At 40.4% G+C, this 26,288-nt stretch overlaps 1 protein-coding gene across 1 annotated transcript in view; it reads left to right on the top strand.

Annotated features, from left to right (window-relative positions):
- Nucleotides 1-11,432, top strand: part of SKOR2 (SKI family transcriptional corepressor 2) — a 34,748-nt gene extending 23,316 nt beyond the window's left edge. The window contains exons 6-7 of the mRNA XM_065890471.1: nucleotides 2,879-2,946; nucleotides 11,370-11,432. Of these exons, the coding sequence (XP_065746543.1) occupies nucleotides 2,879-2,946; nucleotides 11,370-11,432 (131 nt within the window). The remainder of the gene's footprint in view (nucleotides 1-2,878; nucleotides 2,947-11,369) is intronic.
- The last annotated feature ends 14,856 nt before the right edge of the window (nucleotides 11,433-26,288 follow it).

Raw genomic sequence — 26,288 nt, forward strand, 5'->3', positions numbered from 1 at the left:
AGAAAGGACCTTACAGAGCACATCGTTCCACACCCTTGTTTGTTCAGATGAGGGTCTGAGCCTCCAGAGGGGGGTAATTACTGACCCACCTCCAGAGCATCCTGAGATGACAGGTGGGTGCCAGCCCCTCATACAGTACCTGACTTCTAATTTTCATCAGTATAAGTCAAAATTACCAGCTCCCCATTTTCCAACACAGGAAAGACAGAACTGGGTGTGTGGAGCCCAACCAAATCAGTTTACCTTGTCATTAAATCTTAGAGCAGTAGAGCAAGAAAGGACCTTACAGAGCACATCGTTCCACACCCTTGTTTGTTCAGATGAGGGTCTGAGCCTCCAGAGGGGGGTAATTACTGTCCAAGGCAGAATCCAGACCTTCTGGTGGGTACTTTATTGTTCTATTCATTCATTAACGAGCCCCTGCTGTGTGCCAGGCCCTGTGGTGGGCTTTGGAAATTTTAAAAGTGTCTAAAACTTATCTTCCTGTCCTCACTGTTTCACTGAGAGACAGATGTATAACCACTAATCATAGTATGGATTATCGATGCATTAACAAATGTAGGTACAGAGTGCTGGAGGAGTACAAGAGAAATGTGGCTAATTCTGGCAGGAGAGGGCAGGAGAATTGGAGAGAACATTTCAGAAGACAGAACGTTTGAGCTGGACTTTAAAGAAAAGGGAGATGTTTGCTATAAGGGCCAGGCCACAGCAGTGGCAAACACAGAGTGGCTGGGAGTGCAATGCATGTGTGGACTGGAGCGTGGTTTGGTGGGTGATGTGGTGGAAGGAGCTTCCTCTACCCCCTTTGCTGCAACCAGCTGAGCCACTTGCCGTTCCCTACTCCCGCCTCCACATCTTAGCGAAAAACGCTGATCACACCTCCTCAAGCTTTTCCTCCTGCTTAATCCTCCAAGGGAACCCGAGGGCTCCTTCCTTGACCCTTGCATAGCACCACAGGCTTACCTCTATTACAGTACCTTTCACATCAAATTCTGAGCTGAGAGTAGGAAATGGGTCTTCTTAAAAATATGTGTATTATAAAAGGCAAAACTATGGAGACAGTAAAAAGATCAGTGACTGCTAGGGGTGGAGTGGAGGGGAGGAGTGAATCACCAGAGCCCAGAGGATTTCAGGGAAGTGAAAATACTCTGTATGATATTGTGATTATAGACATATGTTATTATATATTTGTCCAAACCCATAGAATGTCCAACACTAAGAGTGAATCCTAAGGTAAACTATGGACTTTGGGCAATAATGAGGTGTCAATGTAGGTTTATCCGTGGAAACAAATTCTGGTGAGTGATGTTGATAATGCGGGAGGCTGTGTGCATGGGGGGAGGCACAGAGTGTATATGGGAAATCTCTGTACCTCCTTAATTTTGTTGTGAAACTAAAGCTGCTCTTTTGAAAAGGTCTTTTAAAATTAATTAATTAAAAATACATGCTTGAGGCTGGGGAAGGAATTCAAATAGTGTAGAAAGATAGATCAAAAAAATAGGGCTTCCCTGGTGGTGCGGTGGTTGAGAGTCCGCCTGCCGATGCAGGGGACACGGGTTCGTGCCCCGGTCCGGGAAGATCCCACATGCCGCGGAGCGGCTGGGCCCGTGAGCCATGGCCGCTGAGCCTGCATGTCTGGAGCCTATGCTCCGCAACGGGAGAGGCCACAACAGTGAGAGGCCCGCATACAGCAAAAAAATAAATAAATAAAAATTTAAAAATAAAAAGAACAATGTTTTTAGTTTCTGAGTATCCAGAATCTCATGAGTGGTAAAGGGTTTATTACCTTGAAAGCGATGGGAAACCCTCACGGAGTTTTAAGCAGGAGAATGAAAGGGATTTGGAGGCCAGATGGTCAGTTGGGAAACTTTTCAGGGAAGAGGTGTCTGCATTTGGGAGGTAACAATGGCAAAGAGAGGAGAGGATGGAGGTAGAATATACAGGACTCACACACCAGTTGGCTGTAGAGATGAAAGGAAGAGAAAAGATGATGACAGAGTTTCTGGTTTCTTCAAGCCACTGCCCTGACCATCCACCACAGATTCATATGAAATCATGTTAATTTCTCATTTAAAGCAGAAAAAGCTGAAGTTAGCCAAGTCCACACTTTAAAAAAGATCAGTGGAGAAGATGAAAGAACAAGATGCACATTAAGAAGTCATTCCTTTCTGGAAATACAATAAAAATGATCAATATGTAGAATGGCAAAGATATTTTGCACAATATGTCTTAAAGTTCCTTCCTTCTCAGATTGAGGCAAGGTCTGTAGAACCACATAGGCCCAAGGAGGACGTAAGATAAGGCTGCTACCAGGTGGGAGAGTTTGCAGGTTGGGAGAGTCCAGTCAGAATACATTTATCACTCACTCTCTTAGACGTGAGATGAGCTGCAGTGAAGCCAGGCAGGCACATCTAACAGACCTACATCTTATCACCCAAGGGTTCGCGTGCACAAGGGTCCACATTTCCTATGATGGGCTTTGTCGGAACTTCACCCCGTCACTAGCACTAGACTTCTGAAGACAGTGGAAGCTCTCAGTACTGTGACTGGCTCAAGTGTTCAAAGACTAGAGAACATGCTTGCCCTCGACATTCCTGAGTAGTTATTATGTGCAAGGGATTATACTAGACGGGCTATGTGATATTGTGAAATATAAGAGATAGACCTTTGCCTCTCAGGATTTACTGTCTATTCTGATTAAATCAGTCTTGAATAAAACATCTCTTCAAACAACTATAGTGTCTACTTTTAAAAATACCAAAGGGCAGGGGGGGGGAGGGGCAGTTCTATGGGACTGTCAGTAATATTTTTACTAAATATACCAATAGTAGATTTTGCACTTTAATTAATTTATTTCTCTGTTTCTCACTCCTACCAGATAATTTTCAGGATCAAATGAAAAGGGAACTAGCCTACCGAGAAGAAATGGTGCAACAGTTACAAATTGTAAGATGCATTTCTACTTAAAAATAAATGCAAGGTGATGGGTTTGTTTTCAAACCACCCAACATGTATGAAACTGTTTGTGTTTTTGCCTTGAAATCCTTTGGTCCACTTCCCTCTCCGCTGGTTTAGATGCTAATTGCCAAGAGATTTACTTAGATGCAGGATACACAGATGTGTCAGTACATTTCCTCTAAATGTAACTACCTACCATGTGTTAATAGACAGATGTGTACGTTGTCTCTGAGGGTGAACCAGAGGTACCTGCATTGTCTTCCACTGTGCAGACTTCCGAACACAGCGCTGGGCTGTACCAGAAGCTCAGGGAAGGGCCATTGTCTTTGTCTTCCCCCTCCTTCCACCACCCAGACCTGAGCAGGCCCTCTGCTGTCAATAGAACTTAGTATAAATACAATTAAATCAATTAAATTCACTTGAACGACGATGAAAAGAAACGAATTATTTCCAAATGAAGTGTGTTACTCTATCCTAATCATGTCTGAAAGTGGACACTGACAAAGATCTATTTATACAGAAACAGGGAAACAGGAAAATGTGTGATAAATAAATGTTGCGAGGTTTTATGTTTTTCGTTTTTTGAGTTGTTTTTTTTCTTTTCCCTGAATTCCTCACCCTTTGTCCCCATGCAGATACATCTGGTATTATTTATTAGTGCTTTGAAAGCAGTCTCCCAAGCTTCCTCATTTTCATGAGTACAATGGGGAAATAATTTCTGCTTAGTTTTTGTACGATTATTTATTTATTTATTTATTTATTTACGGCTGCGTCGGGTCTTCGTTGCTGTGCACGGGCTTTCTCTAGTTGCGGCTAGCGAGGGTTACTCTTTGTTGTGGTGCCGGGCTTCTCCTTGCAGTGGCTTCTCTTTGTTGGGGAGCACGGGCTCTAGGCACACGGGCTTCAGTAGTTGTGGCACATGGGCTCAGTAGTTGTGATGCACGGGCTCTAGAGAGCAGGCTCAGTAGTTGTGGTGCACGGGCTTAGTTGCTCCGCGGCATGTGGGATCTTCCCTGACCAGGGCTCAAACTCGTGTCCCCTGCATTGGCAGGCAGTTTCTTAACCACTGCGCCACAAGAGAAGTCCATTTATAAGATTTTTTTTTTTTTTTTTTTTTTTGCGGTACGTGGGCCTCTCACTGTGGTGGCCTCTCCCGTTGCAGAGCACAGGCTCCGGATGCACAGACTCAGCAGCCATGGCTCACGGGCCTAGCCGCTCTGCGGCATGTGGGATCCTCCTGGACCGGGGCACGAACCTGTGTCCCCTGCATCGGCAGGCGGACTCTCAACCACTGCGCCACCAGGGAAGCCCCTATAAGATATTTTTAATCACCTGGGTAAAGACATACATTGATCCTTAGTGCTCTTCACAGCATGATTATTATAATTTGGGTTGCTTGGTGTTTCTGAGCTGGTCCACGTTATCCTTATACCACAAAGCATGTATCTATGCAGACCTGCCTGTCTTGTCTAGAGAGCCAGGCATCTAGCTTTCTGTCAGGATTATTTAAGGAAGATGGTTATTGATGTTTCCTTTCTGCATGGGAGAAATCATGCTTGCGTTAATGGAGATTGCTGAGAGTCATTTTGAAAGCAGCCTTGTATTTCATGATGTTTTCCCCCATTCTAGGGACTCTATTAAAAGTACTGCTTCTAACTTTAACCCTCCTTCTGAGGTTTTCTGGATCTCAAGTGCTGGTCAACAGCTCTCAGTTCTGAAAACCACCTCAACATAAGACCCTCTTAAACAGGATCTTTCTTCTTGTTTTGGTTTTGTTTGTGTTAGTTTTATTTGCACCTAACTTCACTGGGGAATAGAAGGATTTTCTTAATCAATTGAAAACTAATCCCCCACAGGGGTTAAAAAAAAAAAGTATCTACTCTTCGCAGCTTTTTATACCTAGATAATAAGAGCTGCTCATTACTTGCTGTGAATTTACGTATTGTTTTATTTGTCCAAAGGAAGAATGTAAAGATAGGATCAGAGATAGAAGGATATAAAATTTTAAGACCTTACTTATTTTACATAGGATATCGTTTTCAGACTCTTAAAACAAAAATTACCACACATGCAACCAAAAATGTGTGACTGCTGGGTGGTGATGAGCGTAGCAAAAGGGGCATTAGGAAAGGAAACTAAATAATTATTTCAGTGCCAGTTATTTAAGGCCAGTTATGTAATTTTAATGTCATAATTTTCTTTGACATTTGGCTTCTTTAGTAAAAGAGGAGATGATATTGCATTCATGTAATAAGCAGGCAGTATTAATAAAAGAAAAAATATCTCTTGTCTTTTGAGATATTTGGTACATGGAAGATACAAATTGGTATTACAAAATATCTTGATTATATTGTATTGCAAAATATTTTATCATTATGTATTTATTTATCTAGACAAGTGTTATTAATTCATATCCCTCTAGATAGTAAATTTTCCTGGTTGCAAATTAAATTCTTTGGGAGGAGCTGGAATGTTTTCCCCCAGCCTTGTAGGTACAATATAATTCCTGAAATCCACAAAAGTACATCCAGACTACCAACATGAAAATTGGTGAAATAGACATGATTTGTCCCTTCTGCTTCGTCCCCTTCTTTTGTGTCCCGTATCCTTAGATGCCCGGGTCTTCATGCTACCTTCAACACCTAGCATGGTGTCTAACATCAAATAGGGATCAGTAGACATTTGTTGAATTAACCACCACCCATGGATGCCCCCTGACCCAATGCTGATACTGTCATGTAGCAATCCTCTTAATTCTTTTCCAAATTGTCCTGGCTTGGTCCTGATTTCCTGAAATTTTTTTTTTGTGCTGGGAAACTACTACCAAAACTACTAAAAGAAGGCATACTAGTGAATTACTGGGAGCTTATGTATTACAGCACTGTCCTTGTGACTAACAGATACAAGCTTTAAAGTCTGCAAACTTGAGTTCAAGATTCATCCTGTATAGTTCATTTTATCAGTTTCTAGACCAAAGGGACCTGTTATAAGGTCCAACCTAGTACCCTGATAGGGATATGACAAGGCACAAGTGTTTAATAAACATGAAATGCACATGTAAACATAAAATGCTGTGCCAATACAAGTAATCAATTTAATGACATGCCCCTTCTCAAAGTAGTACCTCTATTAGTGGAACTATTTGAGCCCTGGTGGCTAGAGATATATTTGTGCAGGAAGGACCTGTGTTCACACTATACCATCTGCTTTAGAACTGAGGCAGCAAACTCAAGTTTACTTGAACAGAAACTTATCCTGTCCCTTATTCAGCTTGTTGTATTTGCTAAAGTAACTGGAGAAAAATGTCTTTAGAAAATTATACCTAAATATTATCAAGAAGTTGCTAGGCATCACAATTATTGACTTTCTCAATATTTTTAGTTGAATGCTCTAATTCATCAGTAAACATAGTTACATGCTTTGCTCCTTGAGAACAGAACAATTCACCAAAAATTATTTTATTCTTTTATGTTTAAATTATTTTATATTTAAAGTTTACAAAGCATGTATTACAGAATAGTCATTTGCTTACAGAATAGGCATCTTTTCCTTTAGATGAAATAAAAACCCACTCTGCAGTCATGGAGAATTGAAATATATTAAAACCATCATATTTTGTAACAATTCCCATAGATCCACAATACATTTATCCTATGCTGTTGCAGTGTTCTTATTCAAGACGATATCGAAAGCATCTTGGGTATCATTGCCATAGAAAGAAAACTTATGAATTTCTTTGGTTCCTGCATTTTTAGATTCTCCACTGACTAATTTCTACACCATTGCTTCCTTTTACAGTTTGTTAAATGCAAAGTTGTGATGACTATAGACTCAAATGATTGACTCTCTTTGTGTGTTTATAAATAAATGTGCATTTATCTAATGTGAGATTTAAAGCATATGCAGTTTATTTAACACATATACATGGGCCACAAGCTAATATTTTTTTTACAAACAGTTTAAAATGAGAGTTTTACAGTCCTTATCACAGTCTGTGTTATAGTCCCCCACCTCTGCTCTGGGTTTTCAAATGCTTAAAACGTTTTTATTACCAAACCAGATTTATTTATACAAGCGAAGAAATATGTTCTTCTCAATATGAACCAAATACAAAGGTTTTAGAATTTAGCACATTCATGAAGATGTTAGTGTTTAGTATAATAAAGAGCAAAAGGTTTCTCATTCACAAGTGAGCTGTGGTTCTAGGAAAAAAGTTCAATTTTTAAAACAAAACCATCATCCCTTAGGATTGAGAAGAAGGTGAAGAAACCATTACAATGTTATATGTAAATTATATCTCAATTTTTAAAAAATTTTTAAAGAAGAAAGTGAAGGCATTTTACTAAGTGTATAACCATTCTTAAAAGATTTTTATTAGAGTATAGCTGATTTACAATGTTGTGTTAGTTTCAAGTGTACAGCAAAGTGAGTCAGTTATACGTATACATATATCCACTCTTTTTTAGATTCTTTTCCCATATAGACCATTACAGAATATTGAGTAGAGTTCCCTGTGCTATATAGTAGGTCCTTATTAGTTATCTACTTTATATATAGTAGTGTGTACATATCAATTCCAATCTCCCAATTTATCCCTCCCCCCTTATCCCCTGGTAACCGTAAGTTTGTTTTCTACATCTATAACGTGTACAGCCTTTTGATTAAAGTTTTTCCAAGGACTGGAATATAATGTCGTTTACAACATGAGCCGAGACTACTGTGATGCCTTGATAACCTTTTTTCAATTTTTTATTGCTAATTTGGCAACAATTTTTTAAAGCAAGTACATGTATGTATAAGCTACTACCGTAGGTTTGTTGAAGGCATGTCATAGTTGAAGACATAGTTGTTGAAGACATTAGTCATAGTTCTTGAAGGACACTGTGAAGCTGCAACAGAAAGCACATGATAAATGGCTAGACCCAGATTCACATACTTTGAACTTGCTGGATCGCTACCACGGGGCACGTAGATTGAGAAAAAGTGCTTTTAAAATATGCTAGTCTTGAAGTGCCCTCTGCTGTTCTTCCAGAACACTGCAGTCACACGTAGCCAGAGGGAACCAGTCTCAAAGTTCCTCATTAAAGCCTCAATTAAAATTAATGTTCAACCAGTAGATTTAGTACTAATGTTTCGTTCACCATGGACTTGTAAAAAGTCAGTTTACAACTTCCTGATGGTGTGAGCACTGTGCTTCCTTGCCGGGAAAGGAGCGGTGATAGGTCTTTATCGTTTCTGGAGGAGTGCTCCCCCTTTGGCAAGGGTACAGCTCTTCAGTGTGGTCTTTTCTTGGAGGATCTCCAGTATTCATTAGGATGGGAACTTACCCAGATTTCTACCATCTGAACACGGAGAGTTTTTTAAAATATGTTTCACATATTTTTAAAAGGTAGATAGAGCACTTTATTTTTAGAAAAAGATTCCTGGGCCCCCTAGAAGATTTTGATTTTGTGACTAAATATGTGACAAGTAGAGGACTTGATGTAAGTCTGAACTTCCTTGGAAGCTGCCTGAAGATTCTCCAGGAGACAGACTTTGACTACAGTGGGTCCTTTTCCAATTATTGATCTATTGCCTTGCATCTTGACAAAGCAATGACTCGTTTCTTAATTATATATCCTTTTTCTCGTCTTTCTCCTTTTGAGATGTTGGCCCACCTTAATGTCTGAGCTCAGGCTAACTCTCTTGGCACAATCTAGGAAATTATCTTTTTTGGTAAAATCTCAATACTTTTGATAGACTAGAGCCAACTAGGTGATTTAGAAGTTATGTAGCAACTTTGAGGTGTTTTGTCCATGCCAGTCTTGGTGATTTCCAAGCTGGTCAGAATGAAAAGAAAGCTTTTATAAGTTCTATTATAGGAGATTTACATGGCCTAATTATCTTTAATGGAGCCTCTAAGATCCTGAGCTCCCCCAGTTGGGGAGTCTAGAACCTGAAGCACCATCAATCATAAAAGTGCCCATTACTTGATGTATCATAAGAAAAGAAGTTTCCAACTATTATTCTCAGATACCATCAATTATAGTACATCCAACTTCAGAAGTGTTAAAATGTGAGGGGAAAAACTGCATCTTAGAATCAATGAAATAGGATAGTTTCCGTGAACAGTCGGGCCATATGCTAATATATTCTTTATTAATCATTCATGACTTAAGACTTGGGATTAATGACTCTCAGCTCACAACCTGAGATTAATAATTCTTCACACAGATTTAAATTTCAGTCTGGAGATTTGGGGATCAAACGTGCTTATTTGGAAATGTCCTTTCTTTCCTGAGTCCTTTTCTTAAATTTCCTTATCAGCTTCCCATCTTAATGAAATGCTACATTGTTGTTTCTGAAAAAAAGAAAAAGACATTCAGACTTAGATCTGGAAGCAGTGCCCTTCAGGCAGTTTTCTTTGGGTTAGGATGAGTAGTTTACTGGCTTTGATGAGATGGCGCATGGTGATATTAACTTATCTCGTGCAGTGCCTGGCACAGAACAGACACTTACTAAATCTTCGTGGCATCTAATCTTGATGTTGAGAATGCTTTCTAAATGGGAGAGTGACACAAATACAGTTTATTAGGTAATCCTTATACCCCAAGGTTTACATCATTTCTACTTGTTATCCTAAATAATAGAATTCCATTCAAAGCTCTCTGACATCATGCATCTAAAGAAAGAGGTGATCCATGTGTTTTGGCATATTGTTTCATACACCATAATGGAAAATCAGGATTCAAGTATGTCTCTGTTAATAGCAGGTATAGCATAACCCAGAGTGGAAAGAAGAGGTAACTAGAGTAGGTCCCAGTGTAACTATTCTTGTCATAGTTATCTAGCTAATCTCAACTCTCGTCCTAAGTATGAGATTAGGACACAACTATTTATGGTCCTATATGAACCATTAATTTCGATGCTGCTATTATGGCCTTTATCAGATATGTCTCTATCGTATACATCCATGTTGTGGCTGTGTATCAAGATAGTGAGGTGGTTATTTTAGTCTTCTCTCTTTTTTTCATTAAAGACTGTTTGAGGGCTTCCCTGGTGGCACAGTAGTTAAGAATCCGCCTGCCAATGCAGGGGATATGGGTTCAAGCCCTGGGCCAGGAAGATCCCACATGCCGCGGAGCAACTAAGCCCGTGCACCACAACTACTGAACCTGCGCTCTAGAGCCTGTGAGCTACAACTACTGAGCCCACGTGCCACAACTACCGAAGCTCACACGCCTAGAGCCTGTGCTCTGCGACAAGAGAAGCCACCGCAATGAGAAGCCCCGCGCACTGCAACAAAGAGTAGCCCCCACTCGCCACAACTAGAGAAAGCCTGTGCGCAGCAATGAAGACCCAACGCAGCCAAAAATAAATTAATTAATTAAAAAAGAAAAGACTTGTTTGATTCAGCTAACCAGTTATTATGGCAAAATGGTCCAGCTAGTCTTAGCCACAAGCATCACTATAGATTTGTAGTTCCTTTCCATTAATAAAGGTTCATGTTTATGGACTGGTAGATCAGGAGAGCAAAACATAAATATGCCGGGGATATGGGGAATGTATATAACAGTATTCAAAATATTAACTACTTGAATGACTATAATTTTCTTTCCTTCACTGCTTTTATATAATATCAGCCATAGTCCATGTTACATTCTAGAAGGCTGAATATTTCTTTAAATGTAAAACAGATTTATATCATTAGAGTCCTGAATTTAGCCTTATAATGATGAAGGTAAGTAGCATGACTAGGGTTAGTAGAGAGGCAAATCTAAATAATACATGTAGTCCAGTTTCAACAATTTGAATTTTCTAATGAAAAGTAGCATATCAAATGCGATAGACTTTCATTCAAAACCCCACTATTGAAAAGTACTTTGCAAGTTTATCCAGGTAGAATTCTCAAGGGTCATATTTTCCATTCAGTGCAATTATTTCTGATGCTTTTAGTAGTTATTGGGAAATTACCCAGAGTAATAGTTTGTGTTTAGTTAATCTTATTTGTGATTTATAATGATAGCATATTTCCTCACTCTAATTAAATGAAAAATTACACTAAACTAGTTTGTAATCACATTCTTGTTTTGCGACCTTTGACATACGTTATAACTTAATTTTCATACATAAATAGAAATAAGTACCATATTATTAAGTGCAAATTATTAAGTGCAGTGAAATGTCACATAGGAACCTCAGAGACTAGCTGTAGCAACAACCTAGTGTGATCACCTGTTCTGTCCTGATTGCTTTTTAACAGGCCTTAGACATGCTATGCCCCAGAAGCCCCATACTGCCGGGCAGATGGAGACCTTTTGTCCTCAGGGCAGATTCACCAGCATTCAAATTTAGGCACAATGAAGGGTCTCCATTATACATGTCTCCAAATTTTGCTCACCTGGATAGTTTTGCTTGTTTTTATCTTACAGATTCCCTATGCAGCAAGCTTGATCAGGAAAGAAAAGCTAGGTGCCCATCTCAGCAAAAGCTAAAAGGTGAGCTCACCAGAGGAAACAGATTTTCCTTAACTCTCTGAATTGTCATTGCTCGGCTGTGTTCTTTACTGATGTACTTGAAATAGCCCAGGGGACTGATGATGTTGCATCCTGTGTTTAAGCTGATACACTGTTGAACTTCATTCTAGGCATGGGGCTTCCTAAATAAATGGCTAAGTGCATCTTATAAATTCTGTGGAAAATTTCTAAAACTAAGGAAATTCTCATTTCAGTCTTGTAGATGTGATCTTCATTTTGTTTTAAGGTTTTCTGCTCTTTCCGGTTCCTCCTGACACCCTGATTCCTGGTCCTCTGAAGGAAACCGGAGTGTCAGAAGCCATGCTTATTATGTTTTTTCTTCTCTGTCTCTCCTTTGCTTCCAAAATGTCTTCCTGAAATCCGACTTTCAGTGAATTACTGACAGATGGTGCTATGAATAACTGCGTGCGACATAGACCTTCGAGAACTTCTGCTGCAGAATTAGTCATTCATTCTTTCCCTAAAACAATCCTTGTTTCTCTACAGCTGAAGCCAGATCCAATGTCACATACCTGACAGCAATTTAAAAGACAAATATTCTGGACTCCTAAGGAAAAGAAGACAGTAAAAATTCAATGACTATATTCAGAATATACCTAAACATTTCAAAAGCAACTTTTTGATGATATGGCAGAAGATATAAATAATCGTTAGAATTGAAGGAATGCAAAAACTAGGATATTGTTGTTTCTCTAACAATACATTAGGATGACCTAGCAGTTGGAACTGCTAAATCAGGAAAAAACTCAGATGTCAGAGGTGGTATTTATAAGTGCTCATGGCTAACTAGGATTGTGGTCATTTATCAGTTGTATTTGTTCCCATCAGAGTGATTCTTGCCACTCCTTCCCTCTGGAACATATTTTCAATTCAATAGAATTGACTGGCCAAAAATACTCTGTGCAGTGCAGGTTCGTGGTTCCTTTTCTTTCCTTCATGCCTCTTTTCTGCATATCACAAGCCTCCTCTACCATGTGCACATGACAGTTCTACTTCTTGTCATTACCTTTATTGGTGGTAATCTTCAGTATTTTTCTGAAACAGTTATATGTATGTCACATTTCATTAGGAGCTCAAAACTCTTTCCAAGACAGTCTCTCATTCATATGCTTTCCCTTAATTTTACACACAGGGAACCAAGGTACAGTGAAGAGAGATGTGATGTTTTATGTCTCTGTTACAAAGCCAGGAGGAGATTCTAGGGCTCCTGATTTAACAGCAGTGCCTACTTGCTCCTTAAATAGGGACTTCCTGTCTTCTGTGAGCAGATGTTTAGCAACAGAGTCGCTCAGATGATAAGTCATTCTGTTTTGGGATGCTCAGATAATGTCATTCTGTTTCCATCTCCATGAAGTCATGCACAAATGGACCTGTGAGTTTGGTTTCATTCTATATCTTCAAGTATTTTTCTTACGTCTGAACTTGACTTGGGTGGTTTCTTTCTCATCATTGTAGACCAGATTTGACCCAGCAGTGTGAAATGAATAGTTTTAGAACATTCAGAGTCTAATAAATCTTAACGCAGCATATCAAGGTAATCAAAGCAAAAATCATCCAAATTAACGCTGACAAACCCATATATATAAAAGTTTGAAAATGTCAAACTACTTTTCTTTCAAATCAAAAAGTATATATTGGGATGTGTTTTTTTAAGTAACCTTCTTATTGAAATATAACACACATTCTCCTAAGCCTATAAGTCGTCAAGTCATGAAGTCAACACATCAGAGCTCAGTGAACTTGCTTAGGTTTCTAGCACCCAGATAGCTACCTTGTGCCCCTACCCAGCTACAAAAGATTGGTTTTACCTGTTTTTGAACTTTAGTAAAGGACATTTTATAGAACATTCTCTTGTATCTGGCTTCTTTCACTCCACGTTTGTGATTCATCCATTAGAATGTAGTTTGATTCATACTTAGGAACTTCAATAAACTCTCTTTCTACCCTTCCACTTCCCTGACTCATCTTCTCTGCTTGTCAGACATGAGCTGCTCTTGCAGCTACAAAATGAACACTTACTGCCCAGAAACCACACCTTTGATGGTGACGTAGTGTACAGTGAGGTGGGGAAAAAAAAAAAAAAAGATTGATTTGTGTTTAGTAACTAATGCTTCCTCCATGCTGATTTTGTTTCCATCCTTGCAGACAACAGGGATTGCTCTAAGTAGACCCTGGTGCTTTCAGAAGATTAGTGGTTACTTAAATGCTGAGCTAAATCAGCCAAGCAGAGAATCACAACCATATTGTTAGAGGCAGTATTCGATTCTCAACACGCCAAGCCTGCAAGGAATTACCCCAAGAGAGATGACAGAATAAAAATCATTACACCAAGGGAGAGAAACAAGTTCTGTCTTGCTGAGTGACCACAGGTTTCCAAATTAGGGACTGATACATTAATGTCTTATGCAAGAGTGACCCTTAAGGTAGTGTGCTGTGTTCTTGCCACCCAGTGAATTCCAATATGACTGTCTTGAGGAGGAAGCTTTTCAAAACCACAGGCAATCCACTTAATAAGCTGAGGAAGTATTGCCACATATCACTGCTCTACAAATCATTTTTGCCCTACGTTAGGACACAAGAAATTCCATGTCGAATCAAAATAAAAGTCCACCCATACCAGGGGGGTAACAGTGCGATTCTGTTAGAAGAGCCAAATTGTTGTTCTTAACAACACCAACCTCAAACTTCAGGCGTGTACACTGAATAACTCTTAACTTTCCCTTAAGAACTCCTTAAAGATCCATCATCCGTGGATTTATCTAAACCTTCTTCAACCTAGTTGAAGTCCCCTTTGGGGCAATGAATTCTATTTGTTTAGCTACCAGCTGTGTAAACTGTAGTTTATTTTATTTATCTTCAAACTACTTTCTAAAAGAAGCCCTTGTAGATTAGATGTTGCACTGCTCTGCATATTTGCTTTATCGTGAGCTCACGAATACAGTGGAAGTGATTGGAAAAAATATTTCAAAATGCTATGTGTATTATCCTTTCATCTGGAACTGTTTTGAACACCAGAATTACTCCTGACGGTCTTCTTACCTTTGCTTATTAACGTGCCCCAGTTCCTACACAGACGCTCCAGGATAATCTGTGTGAAATCTGCACCCCAAATAAAAATGTCATGATGTTAACACCAGTTTAATATTACTTTACATTCTTTTTGCCCCAAGCTCCTTTTAACATGATGCAAACGTCGTCCCTGTGACTCGGTGAAATACTTAGGTCTTTCACAGAGAACTCAGTCATTTTACTTGAGTGGAAAGTGAATCGTAGGATAGGGCTCATTCATAGTCATACAGAAACCTGCTGAACAAGCTGGAAATAATAATAACCGTCATTCATTGAGCACTACCCATGCCAGATGCTGGGTTAAGCTGCCGCATTCTCTCGTTTGATCTTTACAAGTCTATGAGGTTGATCCTATTACTATCTCCATTTTACACATGAGAATGCAGAGGATCAGTGAGGTCACTTAGCTCGAAAGTGACAAAGCCAGGATTCAATACAGGTCTGTTTGACTCTAAGCCCCTTCTCTGTCTTTCTAGGATCATTGGGCTGGTTTGGGGAGTCTGGCTTCTAAATCTGACACTACTTCCCTTTGTCATCTGAAGTGATATCATTTAATCTCTTCGAGGCTTACTCTTATCTATGAACCGTGGATGGCCAAACCTGATCAAAGTCTCTGCCAGGTCTAAATTTTGACTCTCACCCTTGCATGCCAGTCTTCTGCCAGATTCTCTCTCACAAAGGGGCTGCTTTTATTAAAATCTGTTCATATAAAACCCTATATAACACCTAAGGGTGTAACCCACCTACTTTTTGCCTTAGGTCTTCATTTTCTTCATCACTAATTGCTACTTAGCATCCTCCTAGAGAGTGTGAAAGTATCATTTTTTCCCCTATCCTAACAATATCTAACTCTTTGGCAAACTCCTGTTATTTTTATTTTGTTATTTTTATTTTAATTCTGGGATAATTGCTACGAAAAGAATAGCAAGAAAAAGGTCTTAAAAGGGTGTGGAGGGATTGTAATTGAACATTCTGTGTCTTCCTTTTGTAACGATCAAAGATGGGGGGCGGGGGGGGGGCATGTCCATTTCTCGCCTCTGTCCTCAAACAAAAGAGAACCAGGTTCTTTCAAGAATCTCCGTTGAGAATGGCAGTGCGCTGCCACGCTTCGAAGGGCTTTACGTCAATTATCTTATGTAATCTTCAAAACAACCCATTGAGAGAAGTACTGCTACTCTCACCACTCTACAGCTGAGCAAGCAGAAACGCGGAGATGGGGAGGTTGTGTGGTCTCACTGCTATAACAAGTGGCAGAATTTGAACCAGGCTGCCTGGCTCTGCAGCCCACACTTCATCTGCTCTCCCCTGACTTGTGACCTGAAATCGTGGCCTAATTCACATCTCCCATGATCAGTTATAAATAGGCAGTTAGTAACCAATCCAGTGGTTTCACTGATGTTGAATCGCAAAACCTCTATAGCTGCCCTAACACCCCAGGACAAGAGAAATGGATGTAACTTGGACCGTTCAGCCAAAGCCAGCAGGGCACCAGTGCATGAATTTCTGTCTGCCCCTTTTACCACAGGCTGTCTTAATGTTTGCTCAACAACAAATTGGAGCTTCTGGAGCCCAGCAAAATGACTTTACTGTAAAGAAGGCATAGCAAACCAGCACGCTCTGATGTAATAGTTCTAGTTTGGCTGTCAGCAGAGATGCATCACGTAAGGTGGCAGGCAAATATATGGGAAAAGGAAGATGCTTTCATGGTCACTGTTTAAACATTTTTATTCAAACTGTACTAAAAATGTCTTCTCTGAAGGATATACTAAATATTACTTTAAATGTTTTTAAATTATCTGATTGTGTCACACTGAGGTTGTCATTCTGTGCTTTTTGTCTTATCCCAGGTGCACAGAACCACTTACTCTTGTTCTCTTGTAAGATACAGACTGCCCCTGAGTACTTCCGACCTGCACAGAGGCTGAAAATTGAAAGGGCTTGGGAATCAAATATAAAATCAGGTTCGGGAGAACCCAAGGACAAGTGACCTCAAAGCAGCATGGACAACCATGTAAAATAGACTGTAGCAGCCATTCATTAGTTGGGGGAGGGGGGAGCCAACCAGAGCAGTCAACGCTTGTTGCATCTTTTGGTGGAACCAAAGTTTGAGTCTGTTTTTATAGGCCAACCGAACCCAGAGCGCGGGAGTGCTGTTAGCCAAGCGGGGTGGGAAATCCATGGACGGTCCCAGGGGATCTCTGTGCTACATACTTGGAGAGAGCAGCTCTATGAGACCGTCTTTTACGTTTGAAGAAGTGATTCTTGGTGAAAAGACAACACAAGACCTGTCCTAGGAGGGGGGGATCACGTTTCGACAGCTAGGATGGCATCAGCCGTAAAACCTGCTTTTCCCAGCAAAGTGGACGGACTTATGCGTGGCCCCTTCCTCTCTGGTATTTTGCCTGCTATATGAATGAAGATTGTATTCCTTTGGAAATATTTTACAGTTTAATATTGAGTGTAATTAAGAATATAATCATGTTATCAAAAATGGTATTTAACTCTGTTGTAGTTTCTTTAACATTCATGTGTATAAAAAAAGTCTATAATAAAAAAACTATGAAGTAATGGTTGTGTTCATGTAGTTAAATGCACATTTGCTTGGGGGCAACTAATAGAAACTAATACATTTTAGAATTATTTTGGCATAAAATATTTGAATAAATTATTTTTGAAAATGAAATTCCTTCAAAAATGGTTATTAAAGTCTAAATTAGCCTTTGGCCCTTGTCAGCAACTGGAGTCCTCCCCAGCATGATAGGATCTTTGTATGGGTAAGGGAAGGTTCTAAATTCCAGCTAGGTCTCCTAACAGCATTAGTGAGGAAGTCGATAGTGTGCCTTCCTCCTTACCGTGATGTTGAATCAAAGTCCATGAGATCATTTTATGCCAAAAATTCTGCCTCTCAGATGAGAGAGATAGAAGGGCCAAAATGGTGACCCTTTGGAGCCAGGATTTCTAGAGTAATGCTGGGTTGAACAGAAGTCTTCTGTGGATGATCTCCTGCCCTGGAATTGCCAACGACCATCCTAACTGAAGAGGCATCTCACCAATGGCATCCCTCGACAGATTTCAAAAGAAGTTTAAAATGCATTGCCATGATACTTGATACTTTTACCCACCATCTTCATTATCATAAACTATCAAAAAAAAAAACCGTGACAATTCTCCCTTGAGATAAATTTTCTTATCCTTAGCTGCCACATTAAGAAACCAAAGGAGGGATACTTACTCATTAGTGATTTTCTTCCCAGACCATGAAGGATGGGACCATGGGTCAGAGAAGGGTTATAAACCAAGTACTGGAGTCTGAGGACAGGTTCCCCGTGACCACTAGCAAAAGAAATAATGTGAAGATGGTGCAGCTAACCACGGAGAGGAGGAAGTTCTTCCCGGAGCCTGGGCATGGGGCTCACACAGCCCTTCAGACGTGGCACACGCTTCCGAAACTGACAGCTGTGCTTGACACCGGGGTGGGGGTAGCTGGTCAGTCAAGTTGGCGGAGCTTTTTCTCCTATGTAAGCTTTAAATTACACATAGGGATGGAAGCCTAGCATCCTTAGCTTTATACTCTCAGCCAGTAATACCAGAAGTGACAGAAAATGACCAGGGAGGACACAAACCTGGCTTCATGACCAGCCACCAGGGGACAGCAGAGGTCATTTTCTGCAGAACCCAGTGCAAACTCAGGGACCAGATAGCTTCTCAGAGCAAGAGCAGCAGCTCCAGAGGGAGCTAAAGATTTGTGGATTAAAAAAAAAAAGATTTGTGGATGAATTTAAGGTCTTCGTCCTGCAGCTACATCATCTGTCCACGTAAACGAGCCTGAAACGTCGTTCTTTTCTTTCCAGTTGCAACTTTAAATGTCTCAGAGTTGTTAGTGTTAAAATATCAGCAAATGATCTTGTAGCAAAAGAAAAATTAGAACGAGATAACTTGCCAGGTATGTCTTAGAGCCTAGAGGAGTTCAGTGTGGAAGTCCGTTGGCCTGTGCTGCTAGGATGCTGAAACTACATTAGTGCCTTCTGGCTCTCCACCTAAATTCCAGGCTCCATGGAAGCCCAGCTGTGCATCTTTCCCGGAGCACTAGGAGACTCCTGTTGCCCTTTCCCTCATGGCCTTAGAGTCTCCCCATTTCTTGAGGTATTTTATCAGACTGAGTCTATTCCTTTCAAACACTAGAGACTATCAATTCTCCATGCAACCATGAAGTTATACACTAAAAGCCAAAACCTTCAGAAGGAAATCCAACATGTAATACGGAAACATCATTAACCCATATATTTTCTCATTGAGGCGAGTGAATACCTCCTCTCTATTCTAACAATGCTTGATGCTTCAGAGTTGGGACAAACAGAATTTGTCCCTAAAGCTGGATGTGATTGGGTTATCTGAGCCGCCTGTGGAAACAGACAGGACATCCATTTAGAGTGCTGCACGAGGCTAAAAATAAAGCCACTCTTCAGAAGGACAAAGGAAATTCTTGGCAAATAAAATGACAAGCAAAAAATGCTGTGTTCTTTTCTTCGACTATTTTATCATCCCAAGGTCAACCCAAACATTAGCTAATGAAGAATACAAGCAATGCAAATAAAAGGTTCTGTTTTAATTCCAAATGAGATGGTAAGATCAGAAAGGGCCATAGCAAATCAAAGCAGAAACCCAGGCCTATCCTACTGGGGTAGACTAGACATTTCAGACTGATGGTTTTGACCCTCAGAATGCCTGAATAATTGCTCATCTATTTGCCACAGGCAAGGAGAGTGGGACATCGTATCCCAATTTCCTTTGATTGTACAAAAAGTGTAGCCTCGGCTCTCTGGAAGATAGAGAAGACTTCTCTCCTAGCTACAGGAGATATAATCAAGCAGAGAAGATCACTTTCATTTAAGGGTAAGAGTTTAAAGCAGCCTTGGTCAGCAGTGAGGAAGGTCAGAGGAGAGGACCACGATCGCCATGCTGAGGATGTGTAACCACGTCATTCAGTGGGGTGCTTCCAGCCAATTCCAGGCCTGGTGAGGAGAGCTCCTCTGTCTCCCTCTACAGAGTTGAGTGCACAAAGTTCAAGTGCGACCATCTTACAAGATTTCCCATACACAACCTACATCACAGTTTGTAATTATACACTCCTACATGGGAAGGTATACACTGTAAACATTCGGAGGGCAAGGACCTTTGTTTCAGCCCACTACCACCTTCCTCGTGCTGAGAATAGTCCCTGGCATGCAGTAGCTACACAAAACATTTTTTATTGAATAAGTGAGTGAGTCTCACCTATTTTATTTGGGCCAATCATAAGAGCGGCTCATTTCACTGTTATCACTTTAAACTCTCTCTCAGAGAATGTTGACATTTCATTTGGTTCTGAATGACTATATGTGGCAAATTGCTGGTTGCCCTCCAACAGACCATTCTCAGGTGGCAATACACCTAGATAAAATCAGACTACATCTCCGAGGCATACGTGCTGTTAGATGTGGCTGTGTGACTATGTTCTGGCCAAGAAGATGTAGGTAAAGATATGTGGACCTCTCAGGAAGGTCACTTCAAAAGAGCTTGGCTTCGTTAGGCAGCGTTTCTCTTTTCTCTTCCCTTTCCCTCTTTTCTGAAGTCTGTAAGGTGGAGGGAGCCTCAGAAGTCTTCTTGAACCGTGAGGTGACTTTTAAGATAGAAGCCATATGCTAGCGTGGCACAGAAAGGTAATAGGAGCCCCGGTCTCTAACAGCTACTGAGCCCCCATGCCAACTCTGGAGTGCCCACTTCCAAGCTACCTTTATATAGGAGAGAAATGAGGTTCTATCTTGTTTAACCGCTGTTACTTTAGCTATTCTGTTAACTCTGATTACAAAACCTTTTTCTCTATGTGGGGGCTGTGATCAGCCAACAGGAACACAACTTCCTATTTGTGTGACAACTTTCCAATGCGTATTTATGCTGGTTACATCATCTTATCTTCTCATTAGCCCTTTGATTTAGCTAACGGAGGTCAGTGATTACGAAGTCTATTTCAGTGCTGAGTCCAGCCTCAAATCCAGTTCTTACTGCCGTGGCAAGCTTTTCCTACTTAATCTCATGGCCTCATCATCACAGCTGAGCAGGTCTACGACTTCTCTGGTAATATAGACAGGTGAAGATGGGGGGAGGCACTGGACCTGAACTTGATCTGCTCCCCAGAGTAGGACAGAAACTGGGTTGGAAAGGTACGCTGTCCAAAAGGTGAGCAAAGCCGTGACCAGGTGTGTAGCTGGGACCCCACAAGGGAATAGAGCTCTGCAGCACAGGCATTTCCGGAGCAGGAGGCTGTCAATCATCATTATCCATGATAACAGGCTCCTGATACTCACTTGGCCTTCATGGGCAGGTTCCATCCTCAGGGAAACACACCACTAAGAATAAATAGTGTGGCAATAAGCAAGCTCAGTCCTTGACTCAGGGATGTGACAGGCAGAGAGGAATTTGGCTCAGGAACCCATACGGGCATTGGCTCTCCTAGTCAGGGGGCAGCAAGGTAAGCTTGGGAGATGAGGTGGTAGCCCTGGGACTCCCGGACTTGGGTCAGAAACTGCCATACAAAACTAGAAGAGAGCTAAAGCGTTCTAAATGCCCCTTGACTCCAGTCTTGATTCGGGCTTTGAAATAGTGCTGCAGCTTTGGGAGGGGGAATGGAAAGGGGGCTTGTTTTAAGCTGAGAAAGTATGGGAAGAACACTAAGAGCTGAGAATACCTTTCTGCAAATTTCCAGACCAGGCCTAATATACATGTAATTTAGAAGTAATAAACTCAAGTTACCTAAAGTAAATAATCATTCTGAAAATTCACGACTCTGTACTAAATTAAGAAGTTCCCTGAAAGCATTGGTAACATCGGAAGTTTTCAAATAATAAAATTCATTCTTCTCATCCAACTTTTATATCATCTCACTATTAAAAACAGTGGCTTCCTGGATGATTGTTAATGATGGCTTCCTTTATTATATTTTAGACCATTTAGCAAAGTTTATTGATTTATATACTTCCTTGTAATTAGTTGTAGTGATTAAAATAGCTTTTATGGCCCTCTAGAGATTGACTTTATAAAGTATCAACATTTCCCCCAAATCGTGCGCTTTAAAACATGGTTAAATACTGTTTGAATTCAGTACTAAACAATCATTGGTGAAACTGTGATTTTATATGTGGTTGCTTTCTCATCCCTCTACTTATATGGCACTATCATCCAATTACTTGGCAGCCAATAATAACAGCAGCCAACTTTCAGGGAGTGATGACAATAAGCCGAGCTTTGTGCTAAGTGTCTTTTTTTTTTTTTGCAGTACACGGGCCTCTCACTGCTGTGGCCTCTCCTGTTGCGGAGCACAGGCTCCGGACGCACAGGCCCAGAGGCCATGGCTCATGGGCCCAGCCGCTCCGCGGAATGTGGGATCTTCCTGGACCGGGGCACAAACTCGTGTCCCCTGCATCGGCAGGCGGACTCTCAACCACTGCGCCACCAGGGAAGCCCCATGCTAAGTGTCTTAATGCGTTATTTCATTTAATTCTCTCCACAACCCTGCGAGGCAGGGACTACAGTATTTAACTATTTAATTAAAACTGGAAGGCGTTAACTCACTCAGCTGGTAAGTAGAAAATCAGGAATTTGAACTTTCTGCCATTGTGACTTTAGAACCTCTGCTTTTAACCACTAAACTCCACTGCTCAGTGCCAAGTAAGCCAAGCAAGAGGCCCCTGTACACGTGGGTGAATTGGGAGTCCCCTGACTGACATAATTTGAAGGGTGTTGGAGACCTCTCTTAAACAAAAATATCTCCCCTCACCAACCTCACTTGAAGATGAAATTCCACCATTAGCATGATTCTTTTGACTAAGGTATTATATGTTCCTGGAAAGATAGGTACTCTAAGACAGTGCTACTTGAAGTGTGGTCTGTCAAAGAGCTAAAATAGTAAAATTCTTAAAAGAAAACATAGAAGTAAATCTTTATGACCTTGGGGTAGGCAATGGTTCCTTGGATACAACACCAAAAGCACGAGAGACAAAAGAAAACACAGGTAAATTGGACTCCATTGAAATTACAAACTTTTGTGCTGCAGACAATACCATCAAAAAAGTAAAAAAAAATTAAATTAAATTAAAGTAGCTTACAGAATGGGAGAAAATATTTGCAAATCATGTACCTAATAAGGGATTATCCAGAATATATGAAGCACTCTTACAATTCAACAATAAAAAAACAAATAACCCAAATAAGAAATGGGAACATTTGGTGGTTCCTTTCTATAACTAGAAGGAAAGTCCCAACTCTTGAGGGCTTGCTATGGATGGGGGACAGAGGGTGCAGAGTCACATCCTGATGGAATCTGTTAGTGGAGGAAGTCATAGGTAGTAATGTGATGTGGCTCAATGTATCAAAAAGGCACATCTAACCAAGTTTCTGGGTAGCAGGGGTTGATGTAAGGAGTAGAGGTCTTTCTGTTTAGAAAGGCACTGTGATGGGCAGCATTTCTAGTGCATGGGTAGGCCCTGGGCATAGTCTACAGGTGGGAGCTGAGAAAAGGGGAATTGGAGCTGCTTTGCATAACAAAAGTAAAGCATGCCCCCATTTAGATTTAGTTGGAGAGAATATGTTGGAAGATTGGACTATGTGTAGGAAGATTCTCCCCTCCCTTCGTTAATATGGATTTGGACTGAGACTAATGGTTTGTCTTTGGTGTGTGTGTGTGTGTGTGTGTGTGTGGGAGAGAGAGAGAGAGAGAGATATCTAAGAGTTACTCACAGGCAATCAGAAGACCACAGGAAGAATGAGGAGGGGTATCCTGACTACATGCTGGCAGAGGGACACTGAAGAGAACAAGAACTGGAGAAATAAAGCCTCCCTTGGATTGTTCTGGGCATCATCTAACTACATGGCATTACTTCTAACTGAGTAACTCAGACTTTGAGAAATGCATGGCTGTGGATTATCTTTACCTTACAGATGATCCTATTTGTGGTAGGGGGTAAGGGTTGGGTGGATCTTGTTGAGTGGGGGTATCATGGGCGGGGTGGGGGGTTGCATTAAAATGTAAACACAGTGAAAAAAAAAAGAAATCGGAAAAGGATTTGAACAGACATTTCTCCAGAGAAGATATACAAATGCACAATAAACACAAGAAAAGAGGCACAACATCATGAGTCAACAGGGAAATGCAAATCAAAACCACAACGAACTCAATTCACTTCAAATCCATTTCACACCCACTTGGATGACTTATCAAAAAGACAGACAATAACAGTGTTGGTGAGGGACTTCCCTGGTGGTCTCAGGGAACTGGTGGTCCCTGGTGGACTTCCCAGGTAGAGAATCTGCCTTCTAATGCAGGGGATGCGGGTTTGATCCCTGGTCGGGGAACTAAGATCCCACACGCCGTAGGGCAACTGGGCCCCCGTACCACAACTACTGAGCCTAGGTGACTCAACTAGAGAGCCTGTGTGCCACAAACTATAGAGCCCACACGCTCTGGAGCCCACACGTCATAACTAGAGAAGAGAAAACCTGCACGCCACAGCTGGAGAGGAGCCCACATGCCTCAACAAAGATCACGCATGCCACAACTAAGAACCAATGCAGCCAAAAGAATAAAAATAAATAAATAAAATAAATTTTTAAAAAATAACAGTGTTGGTGAAGATGTGGGGAAAAGTGGAGCTCTTGTACATTGCTGGTAGGGATGTAAAATGGTACAGCCACTGTGGAAAACAGTTTAGCAGTTCCTCAAAAGAACATAGGAATACCATATCACTTGTCAATTCCACTTTTAGGTGTAAACCCAAAGGTATTGAAAACAGGTATTTAAATATGTGTATATGAATGTTCATAGTAGCACTATTTACAATAGTCAAAAGGTAGAAACAACCCAAATGCCCATCAACACATGAATGGATGAACAAAGTGGGGCATAAGCATACAATGAAATATTATTCAGCCATAAGAAGAAACAAAGTACTGACACATGCTACAACATGGATTAGCCTTGAAAACATTATGTTAAGTGACAGAAGCCAGACATGAAAGGTCATATAGTGCATGATTCCATTTATATGCTATTCTTAGAATAGGCAAACCCATAGAGACAAAAATCGGATTGGTGGCTTCTCGGGGCCAGGGGGAAGGGATAATTGGTAGAGACTGCTTAATAGGTACAGGGTTTTCTTTTGAGTGATGAAAATGTTTGCTCACTAAATAGAAAATGTTTTTTCACAAAATTATGAGTGTATTAAATACTACCAAAATGTCACTTTAAAATTGTCAATTTTATGTTAAGTGAATTTCACCTTATATTTAAAAAAACAAGAATAAATGTATCAAAAGATATATAAGACCTTTACACTGAAAATCTCAAAACACTGCTAAGAAAAATTTAAAAGACTTAAAACACTTTGGAAATATACGACATATGTGGACTGGAGGATTCATTATTGTTAAGATGTCAGTTCTCCCCCCAAAGTATTTATACATTCAATACAATTTCAATCAAATCCCAGAAGGACTTTTGGGAGAAACTGGCAAGATGACTCTATAATTAAACACAGATGCAAAAGATCCAGGATGCCCAAGCAACTTTGAAAAAGAAGAGCAAGATTTCAGGAATTCATATTACCTAATTTCAAAACTTACTATAAAGCTATAGTAATCATAACAATGTGTGGTAGAACTGGCAAACACACCAGTGTATAGAGAACCCAGAAATAGACCACACTTACATGGTCTTTTGATTTTTTGGCAAAGGTGCCAACACAATGGGGATAAAAGTCTTTTCAACAAAATGGTGCTGACATAATTGTGTATCTATATGAAAAAAATGAACATCAACCCCTACCTTATACCATATACAAAATTTGAGACAGATGATTTATAGACCTAAATGTAAAACTTGAAATCATAAACACTTCAGAGCAAAACATAGGAGTATATCTTTATTACTAGGAGCCAGGCAAAGATTTCTTAGACATATAAAGCAATAGCCACCAGAAAGACCATAAAGCAAAAAAAAAAACCCTGATAAATTGGACTTCATCAAAATTTTAAGCTTCTGCTCGTCATGACACCAATAAGAAAATGAACATGTAGGCCACAGAGAAAATATTTGCAAACATATATCTGACAAAGAACTTGTATCCAGAATATATAAAGAATTCCTTCAACTTAATAAAAATAAGAAGCAACACAATTTTTAAAAAACTGAGTAAAGGAATTGAACAAGAATTTCACAAAAGAAAATATACAAATCGTTAACAAACATATGAAAAAGTGATCAACACCGTTAATCATCAAGACATGCAAATTAAAATCATGAGATACCACTACACACCCACCAGAATGACTATAATTTTAAAAGACTGACAACATCAAATGTTGACAAGGTAGTGGAGCAACTGGAACTCTCATACATTGTTGATGTGAATATAAAATGATATAAACACTTTAGGAAAAGGTCTGGCAGTTTCTTGTAAAACTAAATATAGGACTTCCCTGGTGGCTCAACGGTTAAGAATCCACCTGGCAAGGCAGGGGACATGGGTTCAACCCCTGGTCCTGAAAGATCCCACAGGCCGCAGAGCGACTAAGCCCGTGCACCACAACTACTGAAGCCCACACAACCTAGAGCCCACACGGCAACTACTGAGCCCATGTGCTGCAACTACTGAAGCCCAAGCGCCTAGAACCCGTGCTCTGCAACAAAGAGAAACCACCACAATAAGAAACCTG

Source organism: Phocoena phocoena, chromosome 13 (assembly GCF_963924675.1).
Source record: "Phocoena phocoena chromosome 13, mPhoPho1.1, whole genome shotgun sequence".
Classification (NCBI taxonomy): Eukaryota; Metazoa; Chordata; class Mammalia; order Artiodactyla; family Phocoenidae; genus Phocoena; species Phocoena phocoena.